Source organism: Heterodontus francisci, chromosome 20 (assembly GCF_036365525.1).
Source record: "Heterodontus francisci isolate sHetFra1 chromosome 20, sHetFra1.hap1, whole genome shotgun sequence".
In the NCBI taxonomy this organism is placed as follows: Eukaryota; Metazoa; Chordata; class Chondrichthyes; order Heterodontiformes; family Heterodontidae; genus Heterodontus; species Heterodontus francisci.
In genome coordinates this window covers 89,583,671-89,605,034 of record NC_090390.1, presented here as the reverse complement: position 1 = coordinate 89,605,034, position 21,364 = coordinate 89,583,671, and the positions used below count along the sequence as shown (strand labels likewise).

The following is a 21,364-nucleotide window of genomic DNA, read 5'->3' as shown; positions in this document are numbered from 1 at the left end:
CTCTTCTGTACCCTCTCCAAAGCCTCCACGTCCTTCTGGTAATGTGGCGACCAGAATTGCACGCAATATTCTAAGTGTGGCCTAACTGAAGTTCTGTACAGCTGCAGCATGACTTGCCAATTTTTATACTCTATGCCCTGACTGATGAAGACAAGCATGCCGTATGCCTTCTTGACTACCTTATCCACTTGCGTTGCCACTTTCAGTGACCTGTGGACCTGTATGCCCAGATCTCTCTGCCTGTCAATACTTCTAAGGGTTCTGCCATTTACTGTATACCTCCCACCTGCATTAGATCTTCCAAAATGCATTACCTCACATTTGTCCGGATTAAACCCCATCTGCCATTTCTCCGCCCAAGTCTCCAACCGATCTATATCCCGCTATATCCTCTGACAATCCTCATCATTATCCGCAACTCCACCAACCTTTGTGTCATCCGCAAATTTACTAATCAGACCAGCTACATTTTCCTCCAAATAATTTATATATACTACAAACAGAAAAAGTCCCAGCACTGATCCCTGCGGAACACCACTAGTCACATCCCTCCATTCAGAAAAGCACCCTTCCACTGATACCCTCTGTCTTCTATGACTGGGTCAGTAGAGAGGGCTTTGAACTAACAAGGGGGTGAGGGATCAAGCTTGGGTAGATGCAGCAAATCAAGGGGTAGAGTCAAGGCAGGAGAGCAGAATAGTAATATGAGAAATGAAGGTCAGAGAATGGCAGGAGGGACAGAGAGAAAAAAAACCTAAGAACACACCAACAGTCAAGACTAAACAGAAAACTAAAGGCTCTGTACCTGAATGCACATAGCATTCATAACACAGTAGCCAAACTGATGGCGCACATTGAAGTAAATAAATATGATCTGATAGCCATTACGGAGACATGGCTGCAGGATGACAAGGATTGGGTTCTGAATATTGAGGGTATATGACATTCACGAAGAATAGGATGCTAGGTAAAGGTGGAGGGGTTAATCAAGGATGGCATTGGTGCAATAGTTAGAGATGACCTTGGTTTAGGAGATCAAGATGTAAAATCGGTTTGGGTGGAGATGAGGAATAGGAGGGAAAATAAGTTACTAGTGGGAGTGGTCTACAGGCCCCCTAACAGTAATCACAATGTAGGACGAAGTATACAAGAAGAAATATTGGCTGCTTATGATAAAGGGATGGAAATAATCATGGGTGATTTTAATCTACATATAAATTGGAAAAATCAGATTGGCAATAGTAGCCTGGATGACCTCTTCATAGAATGTTTTTGAGATAGTTTCTTACAGCAACACGTTCTGGAACCAACCAGAGAGCAGATTATATTCATCATAAGATCTAGGAGCAGGAGTAGGCCGTCCGGCCCCTCGAGCCTGCTCCGCCATTCAATAAGATCATGGCTGATCTTTTCGTGGACTCAGATCCACTTACCCGCGCTACCACCGTATCCCTTAATTCCTTTATTGTTCAAAAAGATATCTACCTTAGCTTTAAAAACGTTTACTGAAGAAGCGTCAACTACTTCACTGGGCAAGGAATTCCATAGATTAACAACCCTCTGGGTGAAGAGGTTCCTTCTTAATTCAGTCCTAAATCTGCTCCCTCTAATCTTGAGGCTATGCCCTCTTGTTCTAGCTTCACCTGCCAGTGGAAACATCCTCTCTACTTGTATCTTATCTATTCCCATCATGATTTTATATGTTTCTATAAGATCCCCCCTCATTCTTCTGAACTCCAATGAATATAATCCCAATCTACTCAGTCTCTCCTCATAAGCCAACCCCCTCAACTCCAGAATCAACCTAGTGAACCTCCTTTGCACCCTCTCCAGTGCCAGGGCGGCACAGTGGTGCAGTGTTTAGCACCGCAGCCTCACAGCTCCAGCGCCCTGGGTTCAATTCTGGGTACTGCCTGTGTGGAGTTTGCAAGTTCTCCCTGTGTCTGCGTGGGTTTCCTCCGGGTGCTCCGGTTTCCTCCCACATGCCAAAGACTTGCTGGTTGATAGGTTAATTGGCCATTATAAATTTCCCCTAGTATAGTTAGGTGGTAGGGAAGTATAAGGACAGGTGGGGATGTGGTAGGAATATGGAATTAGTGTCGCATTAGTATAAATGGGTGGTTGATGGTCGGCACAGACGCAGTGGGCCTAAGGGCCTGTTTCATTGCTGTATCTCTAAACTAAACTATCCTTTCTCAAGTAAGGAGACCAAAACTGCACACAGTACTCCAGGTGCGGCCTCACCAGGACCTTATACAGCTGCAACATAACCTCTCTGCTTTTAAACTCAATCCCTTTAGCAATGAAGGACAAAATTCCATTTGCCTTCCTAATTACTTGCTGTACCTGCAGACCAACCTTCTGCGATTCATGCACAAGGACACCTAGGTCCCTCTGCATAGCAGCATGCTGCAACTTTTTACCATTCAAGTAATAATCCTTTTTCCTGTTACTCCTACCGAAATGAATGACTTCACATTTATTAACATTGTATTCCATCTGCCAGACCTTTGCCCACTCACTCAATGTATCTATGTTCCTCTGCAAAGTTTCACAGTCATCTGCACACTTTGCTCTGCCACTCATCTTAGTGTCATCTGCAAACTTTGACACCCTACACGTGGTTCCCAACTCCAAATCATCTATATAAATTGTAAATAATTGCGGTCCCAACACCGATCCCTGAGGCACACCACTAGTGACTGATTGCCACCCAGAATAGCACTCATTTATCCCCACTCTCTGCTTCCTGTTAGTCAACCAATCCTCTATCCATGCTAACACTTTACCCCTGACGCCATGCATCCTTATCTTATGCAGCAGCCTCTTGTGCGGCACCTTGTCGAAGGCCTTTTGGAAATCTAGGTACACCACATCCACTGGGTCCCCATTGTCCACCTTGCTCGTAATGTCATCATAGAATTCCAAAAGATTTGTCAAGCATGACCTGCCCTTCATGAACCCATGCTGCGTCTGCCCAACGGGACAATTTCTATCGCGATGCCCTGCTATTTCTTCCTTGATAATAGACTCAAGCATCTTCCCCACTACAGAGGTTAAGCTAATTGGTCTATAATTCCCTATCTTTTGTCTACCTCCCTTTTTAAACAGTGGCGTCACATCTGCTGTTTTCCAATCAACTGGGACTACCCCAGAGTCCAGCGAATTTTGGAAAATTACCGTCAGTGCACCTGCTATTTCTCCCGCCATCTCTTTTAGTACCCTGGGATGAATTCCATCAGGGCCAGGAGACTTATCAATCCTTAGCTCCATTAGCTTGCCCAACACTACCTCTTCCGTAATAATGATTGTTTCCAGGTCCTCACCTACGTTCGTCTCTTTGTCAATTACTGGCATGTTATTAATGTCCTCCACTGAGAAGACCGATACAAAATACCTGTTCAATGCCTAGGCCATTTCATCATATCCCATAACTAAATTCCCCTTCTCATCCTCTAAAGGACCAACGTTTACTTTAGCCACTCTTTTTCGTTTTATATATTTATAGAAACGTACTGTACTTGGATTTCCAGAAGGTATTTGACAAGGTGCCACATAAAAGGTTATTGCGCAAAGTAGGAGCTCCTGGTGTAGGGGTTAACATATTAGCATGGATAGAAGATTGGCTGGCTGGCAGAAAACAGAGTGAATGCATAAATGGCCCCTTTTCTGATTGGCAGGATGTGATGAATGGAGTCCTGCAGGGGTCTGTGCTGGGGCCTCAACATTTTTAATAATTTATGTCATTGACTTAGAAGTGGGGAGCGATGGCGTGATAGCTGAATTTGCAAATGACACAAAAATAGGTAAGAAACTATGTTGTGCAGAGGACATAAGGAGGTTACAGACCGATATAGATAGGTTGAGTGAGTGGGCAGAAATCTGGCAGATGGAGTATAATGTGGGAAAATGTGAAGTTGTTCACTTTGGCAGGAAGAATAAAAAAGCAGAGTATTATTTAAACAGGGAACGACGGCAGAATTCCGAGGTGCAGAGGGATCTACGTGTTCTAGTACAGGAGTCACAAAAGGTCAGTATGCAGGTACAGCAAGTAATAAAGAAGGCTAATGGAATACTATCCTTTATTACGAGAGGAATTGAACATAAAAGTAAGTATGTTATGCTTCAGTTATACAGGGCATTGGTGAGACCACATCTCGAATACTGTGTGCAGTTTTGGTCTCCTTATTTAAGGAAGGATGTAAATGCGTTGGAGGCGGTTCAGAGGAGGTTTACTCGATTGATACCTGGAATGAGTGGGTTGTCTATTGAGGAAAGGTTGGACAGACTGGGCTTGTTTTCACGGGAGTTTAGAAGAGTGAGGGGAGACTTGATTGAAGTTTATAAGATCCTGAACAGTCTTGACAAGGTGGATGTGGAAAGGATGTTTCCTCTTGTGGGTGAGTCCACAACTAGGGGCACCGTTTTAAAATTAGGGGTCACCCTTTTAGGACAGAGATTAGGAGAAATTTTTTCTCTCAGAGGTTTGTGCGACTTTGGAATTCTCTGCCTCAGAAAGTGGTGGAGGCGGGGACATTGAATATTTTTAAGGCGGAGGTAGATAGATTCTTAAGAGTCATAGAGAGATACAGCACTGAAACAGGCCCTTTGGCCCACCGAGTCTGTGCCGACCATCAACCACCCATTTATACTAATCCTACATGAATCCCATAACCCCTACCACATCCCCACCTTCCCTCAATTCTCCTACCACCTACCTGCACTAGGGGTAATTTACAATGGCCAATTTACCTATCAATCTGCAAGTCTTTGGCATGTGGGAGGAAACCGGAGCACCCGGCGGAAACCCACACGGTCACAGGGAGAACTTGCAAACTCCGCACAGGCAGTACCCAGAACCGAACCCAGGTTGCTGGAGCCGTGAGGCTGCGGTGCTCACCACTGCGCCACTGTGCCACTGTGCCGCCTTGCTTGTTAGGCAAGGGAATCAAAGATTATCGGGGGTAGATGGGAGTGTGGAATTTGTGACAGAAATAGATTAGCCATGATCTTATTAAATGGCGGAGCAGGCTTGATGGGCTGAATGGCCTACTCCTGCTCCTAATTTGTATGGTCCTATGGTCAAAAGCAATGGATGTTGTCGATATGGATCTTAATCTGGAATTCACTGACTACTAGAATGGTGGATGAAGAGACAATGAATGATTTCATAAGGAAATTAGATGGGCACTTGAGGGGAAATAATCTTGTAGGGCTACAGGAATAGAGAGGGGGCATGGGACTGATTGGATTGCTCCATAGAGAATCAGCATGGACTCGATGGACCAAATGGCCTACTTCTGTGCTGTGGTGATTCTATGATTAGGTAGTCATTGCAATAATAACAATGGTATTGCTGTGCCACATGAAACTGTAGACCATTCTTCACCAACTTATCCTTTGAGCTGTAAATCTCTTTCTGCTTTTCCATCGCTATTAGGACTTTATCCTCTGCTGCGCAGCTCTGATCCAACATCGAGCTCATTGAGCGACTGTACTCCAGCAATGCCTTGGTCCGTTCTGCCCCTGCCATGTCGAGCCTAAACAAATTAAACTCATTATCAGTGAAGCAGACGAGGGAGAAAGGAGTATCAGAAATGAGAGGTTATACCTATCTGGAAATATTGAACAGGCTGAATCTCTGCTCCAATCAATAGAATAAAGACTGAGGGCTGATCTGACGGCAGTCTTCAAAATTATGAAAGAGTTTAATAGGGTACATGTGGTAAGGATGTTTCCACTTGAGCAAAACTAGGCACCATAAATATAAGATAGTCACTAATAAATCCAATAGGGAATTCAGGAGAAGCTTCTTTATTCAGAGAGTGGGGAGAATGTGGGACTCGCTACCATAGGGAATAGTTGAGGTGAATACTTTAGATGCATTTAAGGTAAATCTGGATAAACACATGAGGAGGAAAGGAATAGAAAGACATGCTGATGGATGACATAAACAGAAGTTGGAGGAAGCTTCTGTGGTACACAAACACCAGCATAGACCAGTTGGACCAAATGGCCTGTTTCTGTGCAATGTAAATTATAAAAGAGAAGACTGCCAAAGGTGAGGAACTCCACAAGTTCCAGGAAAGAATGGCTCCAAATTACCTTATGCATTTCAGTGAAACTGTGGTCTAAGTACGGTATGATGTCGATTTTCAACACAAAGGATCAGGGGAATTCAGGCGTAAGGGATGTGCCCGTTTTTACTCTACTCCCAAGTTTCCTTGATTTATTGTGCCGATTCAGCAAAACTGCTGCTGAAAGCTTCTGCCACTTATTAATGTGCCCCCAACTGCACCATGTAAAATACTGGAGAACATGAGTGTACTGTGGTGATGCCAGTTCTGAATGCACTGTAAACATGTGTTAAAAGCAGGGAGACCCAGGGTAATAAATGTGGTTATGGCCTGCTTCTTGGCAGCCCATTAGCCTGTCCAAACTGGCAGGCTCAGTTTGGGGGCAAACTACCAGTGCCTGTCACATCACCGCATCTCACCCACTTCAAATAAATGATCAGGCCCCTTGTCTTGCTGGGAGTGGAGCGGCCAATCATGAGTACCATGAAGTGGCTGGGGTGATGTGTGTGAGGCAGTTCCCCTCCTCCCGCTCCACAGCGACTAGTTTTGGAAATTTCTTTTGGTAGGAGTGATTAGAGCACGGGATGGGGGAGGGAGGAAATTAGACCACAGCGATATTCATTCTTGGTTAAAAGAGAGGACGATCTTAGGTGAGCTGCTCTGGGCTAATCCCTCGCCGATGTGCACCTGGATCACTAGCAGTAGTCAGCAAATGAGACCTCTACCTCTCTGGAGCATGTAAAAAAGGTAATGTATTAATTGTGGGGGACTTTAATCTGCATTTAGACTGGGACAATCAAATTGGCAACAGTGGTCTAGAAGATGAATTTGTAGAATGCTTTCGTGATAGTTTCTTGGAGCAATATGCTGAAGAACCGACTAGGGATAAAGCTATCTTAGATCTCAAATCGTGTAACGAAGCAGGGTTAATAGCAATGTTATAGTAAAAGATCCACTGGGAAATAGTGATCATAATACCATTGAATTTCATGTAAAGTTTGAAAGTGACACATTTCGATCACAAAAAAGAATCTTAAACTTAACCAAAGCCAATTACGAAGGTATGAGGGGAGAACTGGCTAAGGTTAATTAGGTAAATAGACTGGAAGGTATGGCGGTAAATGAACAGTAGGAAACATTTAAAGAAACAATTCAAAGGGTTCAACAAAAGTATATTCCATTCAAAAGGAAAAACTCGTCAAGAAAGACCTATCCGTGACTCACTCAGGAAGTTAAGGAGAGTATTAGACTAAAACTAGAGGTTCACAATGTTGCAAAAAATAGTAGCAAGTCTGAGGATTGGAAGGGTTTTCAAAACCAGCAAAGGGCCACCAAAAAGTTGATAAAAAGGGAAAAAATAGAATGAGAGTAAACTAGCCAGCAAAATAAAAACAGATTGTAAGAGCTTTTATAAGTACATAAAAAGGAAGAGAGTAGCTAAAGTAGACTTTGGTCATGGGGAATGAGGAAATGGCAGAGGCATTGAACACATATTTTGCGTCTCTCTTCACAGTAGAAGACACAAGTTCCATACCAGAAATAGGCAATAACCGAGGGGCTAAAAAGAGTGAGGAAAACGAGAGCACGGTTTTGTGAAGGGTAGGTCGTGCCTCACAAACCTGATTGAGTTTTTCGAGAAGGTGACCAAACAGGTGGATGAGGGTAAAGCAGTGGATGTGGTGTATATGGATTTCAGTAAGGCGTTTGATAAGGTTCCCCACGGTAGGCTATTGCAGAAAATACGGAAGTATGGGGTTGAAGGTGATTTAGAGCTTTGGATCAGAAATTGGCTAGCTGAAAGAAGACAGAGGGTGGTGGTTGATGGCAAATGTTCATCCTGGAGTTTAGTTACTAGTGGTGTACCGCAAGGATCTGTTTTGGGGCCACTGCTGTTTGTCATTTTTATAAATGACCTGGAAGAGGGTGTAGAAGGGTGGGTTAGTAAATTTGCGGATGACACTAAGGTCGGTGGAGTTGTGGATAGTGCCAAAGGATGTTGCAGGGTACAGAGGGATATAGATAGGCTGCAGAGCTGGGCTGAGAGATGGCAAATGGAGTTTAATGCGGAAAAGTGTGAGGTGATTCACTTTGGAAGGAGTAACAGGAATGCAGAGTACTGGGCTAATGGGAAGATTCTTGGAGTGTAGATGAACAGAGAGATCTTGGTGTCCAGGTACAGAAATCCCTGAAAGTTGCTACCCAGGTTAATAGGGCTGTTAAGAAGGCATATGGTGTGTTAGCTTTTATTAGTAGGGGGATCGAGTTTCGGAGCCACGAGGTCATGCTGCAGCTGTACAAAACTCTGGTGAGACCGCACCTGGAGTATTGCATGCAGTTCTAGTCACCGCATTATAGGAAGGATGTGGAAGCTTTGGAGTGGGTGCAGAGGAGATTTACTAGGATGTTGCCTGGTATGGAGGGAAGGTCTTACGAGGAAAGGCTGAGGGACTTGAGGTTGTTTTCGTTAGAGAGAAGGAGGAGGAGAGGTGACTTAATAGAGACATATAAGATAATCAGAGGGTTAGATAGGGTGGATAGTGAGAGTCTTTTTCCTCGGATGGTGATGGCAAACACGAGGGGACATAGCTTTAAGTTGAGGGGTGATAGATATAGGACAGATGTTAGAGGTAGTTTCTTTACTCAGAGAGTAGTAGGGGCGTGGAACGCCGTGCCTGCAGCAGTAGTAGACTCGCCAACTTTAAGGGCATTTAAGTGGTCATTGGATAGACATATGGATGAAAATGGAATAGTGTAGGTCAGATGGTTTCACAGGTCGGCACAACATCGAGGGCCGAAGGGCCTGTACTGCGTTGTAATGTTCTAATTCTAAAAAAAAATTAAGGATATTGATATCAGCCAAGAAAAAGTATGAGAGAAACTTAAGGAACTAAAATCTGACAAGTCCCCAGGACCACATGACCTACATCCAAAGCTTCTAAAGAGGTAGCTGCAGAGATAGTGGATGCGCTGGCTATGATTTTCCAGAATTCCTTAGATTCTGGAATGGTCCAGTCAGATTGGAAGTTGGCAAATGTGACGCCACTTTTCAAGAAAAGAAGTAGAGAGAAAACAGGGAACTACAGGCCAGTTAGCCTAACATCAGTCATTGGGAAGATACTGGAAACTATTAATAAAGACTTGGAAAAGCATATGATTAGAACAAGCCAGCATGGTTTTACTAAAGCGAGATCCTGTTTGAAAACTTTATTGGAGTTTTTTGAGGATGTAACTAGTAGTGTAGATAAAGGGGAACCAACAGATGAAATATATCTGGATTTCAAAAGGCATTCGATAAGGTGCCACATAAAAATTTAATAGGCAAGATAAGGGCTCATGGTGTTGGGGGTAATATATTAGCATGGATAGAGGATTGGTTAACAGACAGGAAGCAGACTAGGCATAAATGGGGCATTTTCAAGTTCGAGTGGGCAACAAGATGCAAATGGAGTATAATACAAAGAACAAAGAAAATTACAGCACAGGAACAGGCCCTTCGGCCCTCCAAGCCTGCGCCGATCCAGATCCTCTATCTAAACATGTCGCCTATTTTCTAAGAGTCTGTATCTCTTTGCTTCCTGCCCATTCATGTATCTGTCTAGATACATCTTAAAAGACGCTATCGTGCCGGCGTCTACCACCTCCGCTGGCACCGTGTTCCAGGCACCCACCACCCTCTGCGTAAAGAACTTTCCACGCATATCCCCCCTAAATTTTTCCCCTCTCACTTTGAACTCGTGACCCCTAGTAATTGAATCCCCCACTCTGGGAAAAAGCTTCTTGCTATCCACCCTGTCTATACCTCTCATGATTTTGTACACCTCAATCAGGTCCCCCCTCAACCTCCGTCTTTCTAATGAAAATAATCCTAATCTACTCAACCTCTCTTCATAGCTAGCGCCCTCCATACCAGGCAACATCCTGGTGAACCTCCTCTGCACCCTCTCCAAAGCATCTACATCCTTTTGGTAATGTGGCGACCAGAACTGCACGCAGTATTCCAAATGTGGCCGAACCAAAGTCTTATACAACTGTAACATGACCTGCCAACCCTTGTACTCAATACCCCGTCCGATGAAGGAAAGCATGCCGTATGCCTTCTTGACCACTCTATTGACCTGCGTTGCCACCTTCAGGGAACAATGGACCTGAACACCCAAATCTCTCTGGACATCAATTTTCCCCAGGACTTTTCCATTTACTGTATAGTCCACTCTTGAATTGGATCTTCCAAAATGCATCACCTCGCATTTGCCCTGATTGAACTCCATCTGCCATTTCTCTGCCCAACTCTCCAATCTATCTATATTCTGCTGTATTCTCTGACAGTCCCCTTTACTATCTGCTACTCCACCAATCTTAGTGTCGTCTGCAAACTTGCTAATCAGACCACCTATACTTTCCTCCAAATCATTCATGTATATCACAAACAACAGTGGTCCCAGCACGGATCCCTGTGGAACACCACTGGTCACACGTCTCCATTTTGAGAAACTCCCTTCCACTGCTACTCTCTGTCTCCTGTTGCCCAACCAGTTCTTTATCCATCTAGTTAGTACACCCTGGACCCCATGCGACTTCATTTTCTCCATCAGCCTACCACGGGGAACCTTGGTCTCCACATTTAAGAAAGGATATACTTGCACTGGAGGCAGTGCAGCCAAGATTTACTAAATTGGTCCCTGGGATGAGGGGGTTGTCCTATGATGAGAGGCTGAGTAAATTGGGCCGATATCCTCTGGAGTTTAGAAGAATGAGAGGCAATCTAATTGAGACATACAACACAATCAACATCCTAGGGGCTACCATTGACCGAAAACTGAACTGGAGTAGCTATATAAATACCGTGGCTACAAGAGCAGGTCAGAGGCTGGGAATCCTGAGGCGAGTAACTCACCTCCTGACTCCCCAAAGCCTGTCCACAATCTACAAGGCACAAGTCAGGAGTGTGATGGAATACTCTCCACTTGCCTGGATGGGTGCAGCTCCAACAACACTCAAGAAGCTCGACACCATCCAGGACAAAGCAGCCCGCTTGATTGGCACCCCATCTACAAACATTCACTTCCTCCACCACCGACGCACAGTGGCAGCAGTGTGTACCATCTACAAGATGCACTGCAGCAATGCACCAAGGCTCCTTCGACAGCACCTTCCAAACCCACGACCTCTACCAACTAGAAGGACAAGGGCAGCACCACCACCTGCAAGTTCCCCTCCAAGTCACACACCATCCTGACTTGGAACTATATCGCCGTTCCTTCACTGTCACTGGGTCAAAATCCTGGAACTCCCTTCCTAACAGCACTGTGGGTGTACCTACCCCACATGGACTGCAGCGGTTCAAGAAGGCAGCTCACCACCACCTTCTCAAGGGCAATTAGGGATGGGCAATAAATGCTGGCCTGGCCAGCAACGCCCACATCCCGTGAATGAATAATAAAAAAAAAATTCTGAAAGAGCTGGATAGGGTAGAAGCTGAGAGATTGTTCCCACTGGTCAGGGAATCTAGAACACGGTGACACAGTCTCAGGATAAGGGGCCAATCATTCAGGACTGAGATAAGGAGTAATTACTTCACTCCAAGGGTTGTGAATCTTTGGAATTCTCGACCCCAGAGGGTTGTGGATGTTCCATCATTGAATACATTTTAAGACTGGGATAGATAGATTTTTGGTCTCACAGGGAATCCAGGGATATGGGGAGCGGACATGAAAGTGGAATTAAAGCCCAAGATCAGCCATGATCATACTGAATGGCAGAGCAGGCACGATGGGCCATATGGTCTAACTCTGCTCCTCTTTCTTGTGTTGACTAGGCATTCTGATCACTGCCCTCAGCTCTGGGAACTACATTTCAGGAAGGATCTATTAGTCTTGGAATGAGTACAGCACAGATTCACCAGAGTGATACCGGGGCTAAAAGGCTTATCTTGCAGGTTGCATAGGCTAGGGGTGATCAAGATGATTAAAGGAATTGATAGGGTAGATAGGGAGAAACTATTTTCTCTGGTGGGGAGAATCCAGGATAAGTGGGGGAGAAAACCTTAAAATTAGATCTAGGCCATTCAGGGATGAAACACAGAAACATAGAAAATAGGAGCAGGAGTAGGCCATTCGTCCCTTCAAGCATGCTCCACCATTCATTATGATCATGGCTGATCATCCAACTCAGTAACCTGTTCCCGCTTTCGCCCCATATCCTTTGATCCCTTTCACCCCATGAGCTATATCTAACACCTTTTTGAAAACATACAATGTTTTGGCCTCAACTGCTTTCTGTGGTAGTGAATTCCACAGGCTCACCACTCTCTGGGTGAAGAAATTTCTCCTTATCTCAGTCCTGAAAGGTTTACCCCGTATCCTTAGACTATGACCCCTGGTTCTGGACTCCCCCACCATCGGGAACATCCTTCCTGCATCTACCCTGTCAAGTCTTGTTCGAATTTTATAGGTTTCTATGAGATCCCCCCTCACTCTTCTGAACTCCAGCGAATATAATCCTAACCGACTCAATCTTTCCTCATACGTCAGTCCCACCGTCCCAGGAATCAGTCTGGTAAACCTTCGCTGCACTCCCTCTATAGTAAGAACATCCTTCCTCAGATAAGGAGACCAAAACTGCACACAATATTCCAGGTGTGGCCTCACCAAGACCCTGCATAATTGCAGCAAGACATCCCTGCTCCTGTACTCGAATCCTCTCGCTATGAAGGCCAACATACCATTTGCCTTTTTTAGCACTTGTTGGACGTGCATGCTTACCTTCAGCGACTGGTGCATGAGAACACCCAGGTCTCGTTGCATATTCCTCTCTCTCAGTTTATAGCCGTTCAGATAATAATCTGCCTTCCTGTTTTTGCTACCAAAGTAACTCACATTTATCCACATTATACTGCATCTGCCATGCATTTGCCCACTCACTCACTTGTCCAAATTACCCTGAAGCCTCTCTGCATCCTCCTCGCAACTCAACCTCCCACCCAGTTTTGTGTCTTCTGCAAATTTGGAGATATTACATTTAGTTCCCTCATCTAAATCATTAATGTATTTTGTGAATAGCTGGGGTCCTAGCACAATTCCCTGCGGTACCCCACTAGTCACTGCCTGCCATTCGGAAAAAGACCCATTTTTCCCTACTCTTTGTTTCCTGTCTGCCAACCAATTTTCTATCCATCGCAATACACTACCCCCAATCCCATGTACTTTAATTTTACACGCTAATCTCTTATGTGGGACTTTGTCGACAGCCTTCTGAAAGTCCAAATAAACCACATCCACTGGCTCCCCCTCATCAACTCTACTAGTTACATCCTCGAAGAATTCTAGTAGATTTGTCAAGCATGATTTCCCTTTTGTAAATCCATGCTGACTTTGCCCGATTCTACCACTGTTCTCTAAGTGCTCTGCTATAAAATCTTTCATAATGGACTCTAGAATTTTCCCCACTACCGACGTCAGGCTGACTGGTCTATAATTCCCTGCTTTCTCTCTACCTCCCTTTTTAAATAGTGGGGCTATAGTAACTACCCTCCAACGTGTAGGAACTGTTCCAGAGTCTATAGAATCTTGGAAGATGACCACCAATGCATCCACTATTTCTAGGGCCACTTCCTTAAGTACTTTGGGATGCATACCATCAGGCCCTGGGGATTTATCGGCCTTCAATCCCATCAATTTCCCCAACACCATTTCTCTACTAATACTGATTTCCTTCAGTTCCTCCCTCTCACTAAGCCCTGTGTTCCCCAACATTTCTGGTATGATATTTGTGTCCTCCTTTGTGAAGACAGAACCAAAGCATTTAGTTGGTCAGCCATTTCTTTGTTCCCCATAATAAATTCCCCTGTTTGTGACTGTAAGGGACCTACATATGTCTTCACCAATCTTTTTATCTTCACATACCGATGGAAACTTTTACAGTCAGTTTTTATGTTCCCCGTAAGCTTACTCTCGTACTCTATTTTCACCTTCTTAATCAATCCCTTGGTCCTCCTTTGCCGAATTCTAAACTGCTCCCAATCCTCAGGTCTGTTGTTTTCTTGTGGCAAATTTATATGCCTTTTCCTTGGATCTAATGCTATCTCTAATTTCCCATGTAAGCTATGATTTGGCTACCTTTTCCGTTTTACTTTTGCGCCAGACAGGAATAAACAATTGTTGCAGTTCATCCATGCGCTCTTTGAACGGTTGCCATTGCCTATCCACCAGCATCCCTTTAAGTAACGTTTCCCAATCCATCATAGCCAACTCGCGCCTCATACCTTCACAGTTTCCTTTACTAAGATTCAGGACCCTTGTCTCAGAATCAACTACGTCACTTTCCATCTTGATGAAAAATTCCAGCATATTATGGTCGCTCATCCCCAAGGGGGTCTCGCACCACTAGATTGTCAATTATTCCTCTCTCATTACACAATATCCAGTCTAGGATGGCCTGTCCTCCAGTTGGTTCCTCAACGTATTGATCCAGAAAACCATTCTGTATGCACTCCATGAATTCTTCCTCTACGATATTGTGACTAATTTGATTTGCCCAATCTATATGCAGATTAACGTCACCCATAATTACAGATGTTCCTTTATCGCATGCGTCTCTCATTTCCTGTTTAATGCCATTCCCAACATCACCACTACAGTTTGGGGGTCTATCTACAACTCCCACTAACGTTTTTTGCTCCTTAGTGTTTCTCAGCTCTACCGATACAGATTCCACATCGTCAGAGCTAATATCCTTCCTCACTATTGCGTTAATTTCCTCTTTAACTCGCAATGCAACTCCACCGCCTTTTTCTTTTTTTTTTGTCCTTCCTAAATACTGAATACCCCTGGATGTTCATTTCCCATCCCGGTCATCTTGCAGCCATGTCTCCGTAATCCCGACTATATCAGACCCGTTTACATCCATTTACGCGATTAATTCATCCACTTTATTGTGAATGCTCCGCGTGTTAAGATACAAAGACTTAAGCCTCGTCTTTTTAACATTACTAGTCCCCTTCCCACTATTTTTCACTGTGGCCCTGTTTGATTCAGGCCCTTGATTTCTCTGCCTATCACTTTTCTTATTCCCCTTACTGTCTTTTGTTCTTGTCTTTGATCCCCCCTCCTCTGACTCCTTGCAAAGGTTCCCATCCCCCTGCCATTTTAGTTTAAACCCTCTCCAACCACTGTAGCAAATACTCCCCCTAGGACATCAGTCCTGGTCCTGCCCAGGTGTAACCCATCCAGTTTGTACTGGTCCCACCTCCCCCAGACCGGTCCCAATGCCCCAGGAATCTAAAACCCTCCCCCTCACACCATCTCTTCAGCCACGTATTCATCCGATATATCCTGCTATTTCTACTCTGATTAGCACGTGGCACTGTTAATAATCCTGAAATCACTACCTTTGAGGTCCTACTTTTCAACTTACTTCCTAACTCCCTATATTCTGCTTTTAGGACCTCATCCTTTTTTTTTTACCTACGTCATTTGTACCAATGTGTACCACGACCACTGGCTGTTCACCCTCCCCCTTCAGAATGTCCTGTAACCGCTCTGAGACGTCCTTGACCCTAGCACCAGGGAGGCAACATACTATCCTGGAGTCTCTTTTGCGGCCACAGAAACGCCTATCTATTCCTCTTACAATTCAATCCCCTATAACTATTGCATTCCCACACTTTTTATTCCTCCCCTATGCAGCAGAGCCAACCATGGTTGGGTGATGTCAGGAAGCACTTCTTCACACAAAGGGTAGTGTAATTTGGAACTCAATCCCTCCAAAAAGCTATTGACACTGGGGTTCAATAGAAAATTTCAAAACTGAGAATGGTACATTGTTGTTCGGCAAGGTCATTAAGGACTATAGAATCCAGTCACGTTTGCTGACAATACAAAGATAGGTTGGAAAGTAAGATGTGAGGAGGATGCAAAGTGATTAAGAGGTTAAGGGAGTGGGCAAGAACACGACAGATGGAGTATAATGTGGGGAAGTGTGAAGCTATCTACTTTGGAAGGAAAAATAGAAAAGCACAATATCTTTTTAAATCACAGAATCACAGAAAGTTTAAGGCACAGAAAGAGGCCAGTTGGCCCATTGTGTCTGTGCCGGCTGAAAAACGATCCACCTATTCTAATCCCACCTTCCAGCATTTGGTCCGTAGCCCTGCAGATTACGATACTTGAGGTGCATATCCAGACTCCTTTTGAATGAGTTGAGGGTTTCTACCTCAACTACCCTCTGGTGAAAAAGTTTTTACTCATCTCCCCTCTAATTTTTCTACCAATCACTTTAAATCTATGCCTCCTCGTCACTGACCTCTCTGCTAAGGTGAATAGACCTTTCACCTCCATTTTATCCAGGGTCCTCAAAATTTTGTACATTTTAATCAGATCTCCCCTCAGTCCTGCAGTCTACAGCTATCCTCCTCGCTATCTATCATACGGCTAATCTTTGTGTTATCTGCAAACTTCTTGATCATGACCCCTACATTTACGTCCAAATTTTTAATATATAATCACAAAAAGCAGGGGACCCCGTACTGAGCCCTGCGGAACGCCACTGGAAACAGCCCTCCAATCGCTAAAACACCCATCAACAATTATCCTTTGTTTCCTGCCACTGAGCTAATTTTGTATCCAGCTTGTTGTATTTCCCTGGATCCCATGGGATTTTATTTTTTTAACCAGTCTGCCATGTGGCAAGAGACTGGGAGATGTTGGTGTTTAGAGGGACCTTGTACACAAATCACAGAAAGTTAACATGCCGGTACAGCAAGCAATTTGGAAGGCAAATGGTATGTTTGCCTTTATTGCAAGGGGATTGCAATACAAGAGTAAGGAAGTCTTCCTACAATTGTACAGGGCCCAGGTAAGACCCCACCTAGAGTACTGCGGACAGTTTTGGTCTCCTTACCTAAAGAAGGTTATACTTGCCTTTAAGGGAGTGAATGAAGTCACTAGATTGATTACTGGGATGAGGGAATTGTCCTACAAGGAGAGATTGAGTAGACGTAGCCTATATTCCCAAGAATTTCAAAGAATAAGAGGTGATCTAATTGAAAAATATCAAATTCTCAACAGGCTTGACAGGATAGATGCCGAGAGGATGTTTCCCCTGGCTGTGGAGTCTAGAACTAGGGGATCATAGTCTCAAAATAAGGGGTTGGCCATTTAGGACTGAGATGAGAAATGTCCTCACTCAGAGGGTTGTGAATCTTTGGAATTCTCTTCCCCAGAGAGCAGTGGATACTCCGTCATTTGAGCATATTCAAGACAGAGGTTGAAAGATTTTTGGGTACTAATGGAATTAGGTGATCCGAGGAGAGTGCAGGAAGGTGGAGTTGAGGTAAAGGTCAGCCATGATCTTACTGAATTTGGTCTATGCCAGTGTTTATGCTTGACATGAGCATTCTCTCAACCTATCACCACACTGCTCTATTCCTTTCTCCCTCATGTACTTATCTAGCTTCCTCTTAAATGCATCCATGAATTAAAAATTAATTGCAGTAAATATGATCGTATAACACTAGCACAGCTCCTTACAGCCATGAACTAACTGAATGGTAGAACAGGCTGGAGGGGCTGAATGGCCTCCTCCTGTTTTGATGTGAAGTTCCTACCTTGCTGTATTACACACTAGGGTACCATCATGGACGCCAGTGGTAAGAATTGTTCGACAGTCCAACGAGAATACGATTGATTTCACTCCTCCTGACCGGTATGAGTGACACTGAGTTTCAAAGTACAGCTCCTGTAGATTGGAAACAGTCAAGCATTTATCTGTAAACAGTTTAGCTCCAGCTGTCCCTAGACAAACTCCAAAGGAGGCAGTAATTCATTTAAACTCAAATATCAACCAATGTGAAACTTCAGGATCAGCTGCTGAGGGCAGTGAGTGTGTGCAACAGAACATCCAGCAACTCGAGTTGAGTCCTAAACTAAGCTCCTTATATGTTCAGGACCATGCATGTCACCTGCTAACAATCATTGTCCAGCTCAGGGTCTGTGTGTCATAGAATTATAGAATGATACAGCAGAGGAGGAGGCCATTCAGTCCATCAGGCCTGTGCTGACTTTTTTTATTCATTCTGGGGATGTGGGCATCACTGACAAGGCCAGTATTTATTACCCATCCCTAATTGCCCTTGAGAAGGTGCAGTCCGTGTGGTGCAGGTACACCCACAGTGCTGTTAGGAAGGAAGTTCCAGGATTTTGACCCAGCGACAGTGAAGGAACGGCGATATAGTTCCAAGTCAGGATGGTGTGTGACTTGGAGGGGAACTTGCAGGTGGTGGTGTTCCCATGTATCTGCTGCTCTTGTCCTTCTAGGTGCTAGAGGTCACGGGTTTGGAAGGTGCTGTCTAAGGAGCCTTGGTGAGTTGCTGTAGATGGTACACACTGCTGTTTGGTAGAACTATCTGATCAGTCTCACTCACCTGCTCTCTCCCCCACAGCCCTGTAATTTTTTCCCCTCCAAGTATTTACCCAATTCCCTTTTGAAAGTTACTATTAAATCTGCTTCCACTGCCCTTTAAGGCAGCGTGTTCCAGATCACAACAACTCGCTGGGAAAAAATGTATTTTCTCATTTCACCTCCAATTATTTTGCCAATAACCTTAAATCCGTGTCCTCTGCTTACTGACCCTTCTGCCACTGGAAACAGTATCTCCTTATTTATCTATCAAAACCCCTCATAATTTTGAATACCTCTATTAAATCTCTACTTAATCTTCTCTGCTCGGAGAATAACCTCAGCTTCTCCAGTCTCTCCACATGACTGAACTCCATTATCCTTGGCACCATTCTAGTAAATCTCTTCTACACTCTCTCCAAGGCTGTGATATCCTTTCTAATATAAGCCGCCCAGAATTGAGCTCAATACTCCAGCTGTGGACGAACTAGTATTTATAAAGATTTAGCATACTCTCCTTGTTTTTGTACTCTATTCCTCTATTAATAAATCCCGGGATCCCATATGCGTTTTTAACAGGCTTCTCAACTTATCTTGACACTTTCAAAGATCTGTGTACATACAACCCAGTTCTTTCTGTTCTTGCATCCCCTTTAAAATTGTATCAGTTAGTTTACATTGACTCTCCTCATTCTTCTCACAAAAATACACCACTTCACACATTGTGTTAATTTCATCTTCCATGCGTCTGTCCATTTCACTAGTCTGCCTATATTCTCTTGAAGTCTGTCACTATCCTCCTCATTGTTTACTACATTTCCCAATTTCATGCCATCTGCACATTTTGAAACGATGTCCTGTGTACCCAAGTCCAGGTCATTAGTATATGTCAAAAACAGCAGCGTTTGTAATCCCGATTTCTAGGGGACACCACTTCCTTCCCTACTTGAAAAACAACCATTCACCACTACCCTGTGCTTTCTGTCCCTTAACCTATTTTTTATCTATCCTGTCATTGTCTCTTTAATCCCATGGGTTTTTCAATTTTGCTAACATGTGCTACTTTGTTAACGCTTTTTGAAAGTCCATATACATATCAACTACACTACCCTCATCAACCCTCTCCATGAATTCATCAAAGAACTCGATCACTTCGCCAAACTAGGTTTGCTTTTACAAATCTATGCTGGCTTTCATTTATAAGTCCATGTTTTTCCAAATGCCAATTTATTTTGGCCTTGATTATCGTCTCTAAAAGTTTCTCCACCTCTGATGTTAGGCTGACTGGCGTATACATGCCTGGTTTAACCTTCCCTTTTTTAAAAATAAAAACAGGGATGCAATATTTGCAATCCTTCAGTCCTCTGGCACCACCCCTATATCCAAAGATAAGAATTGGAGGTGCCACCAGCTAACACTCACTGTCTAGGATCATGCTACTCCATTTTTCTACAAGAACCAAGATAAGAAAACCTCAAAAAGTATAACTTTTTATTTGAATTATTCCCAATTGATTAATGTCTGCTGAGTTGTGACTGGGGCTGTGCTAAATACACCTCCTCTCTCATGTGCAAAGTGTGGTATTGACACAGATGCAATAGACTAACAACTGCATCCATCACTCCAGCTGACCCAATGAGGGATGGAAGGAGAAGGAACAGACCGATGAGGTGTAGATTAAAAGAATTAAACAAAAATGAGGGGTTTCGAAACAGGATATTACTATGACAATGTTCCTGGTGCATTATGTTCCTGCACTGCCTCCATACGTAAACAGGATCTAAATGATGGTGCAGGTATTTTTAATTATAAGGCTTTCCCTCGGGTTGGTGCTTACCATGCTGTTGGCATCTCTTAACTGAATGAATCCGTCCTTGGCAACAGATGCCAAATACTGCTGATCTGCAGAGAGACAGAGGAATCCAGGTCCCAACTGGTGGCCCTCAACCTTGGTCTGAATGATCAGGTCAAATGTATCACTAGATTTACTCTGGCAGGAGAAAGAGACAGAATGAGTGAGACAGACTGATTGAAAGAAAGAAAGAGAGAGACACACACACAGACAGAGTGAGAGAGACACACACACACACAGAGTGAGAGAGACACACACACACACACAGACAGAATGAGAGAGAGAGACACACACACAGAGTGTGAGAGAGAGAGAGACACACACACAGAGTGTGAGAGAGAGAGACACACACACAGAGTGTGAGAGAGAGAGACACACACACAGAGTGTGAGACACACACACACACACACACCCAGAGTGAGAGAGAGAGAGAGACACACACACACACATAGAATGAGAGAGACACACACACAGAGTGTGAGAGAGAGACACACACACAGAGTGAGAGAGAGAGAGACACACACAGAGTGAGAGAGAGAGAGAGAGAGAGAAGAGACACACACACAGACAGATTGAGAGTGAGAGACACACACAGAGTGAGAGAGAGAGAGAAGAGACACACATACAGACAGATTGAGAGTGAGAGAGAGAGACACACACACACAGACAGAATGAGAGAGACACACACACAGACAGAATGAGAGAGAGACATACACAGACAGAGTGAGAGAGAGAGAGACACACACACAGACAGAGTGAGAGAGAGAGAGAGAGAGAGAGACACACACATACACACACAGCCAGAGTGAGAGAGACACACACACACACAGGGTGAGAGAGAGAGACACACACACAGACAGAGTGAGAGAGAGAGAGACACGAAACACACACACAGACAGAGAGAGAGAGAGACACACACACACACAGTGAGAGAGAGAGACACACACAGTGAGAGAGACACACACACACACATAGACAGAGTGAGAGAGACACACACACACAGACAGAGTGAGAGAGAGAGAGACACACACACACAGACAGA

General features: G+C 44.2%; 1 protein-coding gene across 3 annotated transcripts in view; it reads right to left on the bottom strand.

The window, feature by feature from the left end:
- Positions 1 to 21,364, bottom strand: part of cfap43 (cilia and flagella associated protein 43) — a 293,334-nt gene that overhangs the window by 111,060 nt on the left and 160,910 nt on the right. For all 3 annotated transcript variants that reach the window (XM_068053204.1, XM_068053205.1, XM_068053206.1), the window contains 3 exons: positions 20,308 to 20,460; positions 17,680 to 17,810; positions 5,390 to 5,540 (listed from right to left, as the gene is read on the bottom strand). In XM_068053204.1, the coding sequence (XP_067909305.1) occupies positions 5,390 to 5,540; positions 17,680 to 17,810; positions 20,308 to 20,460 (435 nt within the window). The remainder of the gene's footprint in view (positions 1 to 5,389; positions 5,541 to 17,679; positions 17,811 to 20,307; positions 20,461 to 21,364) is intronic.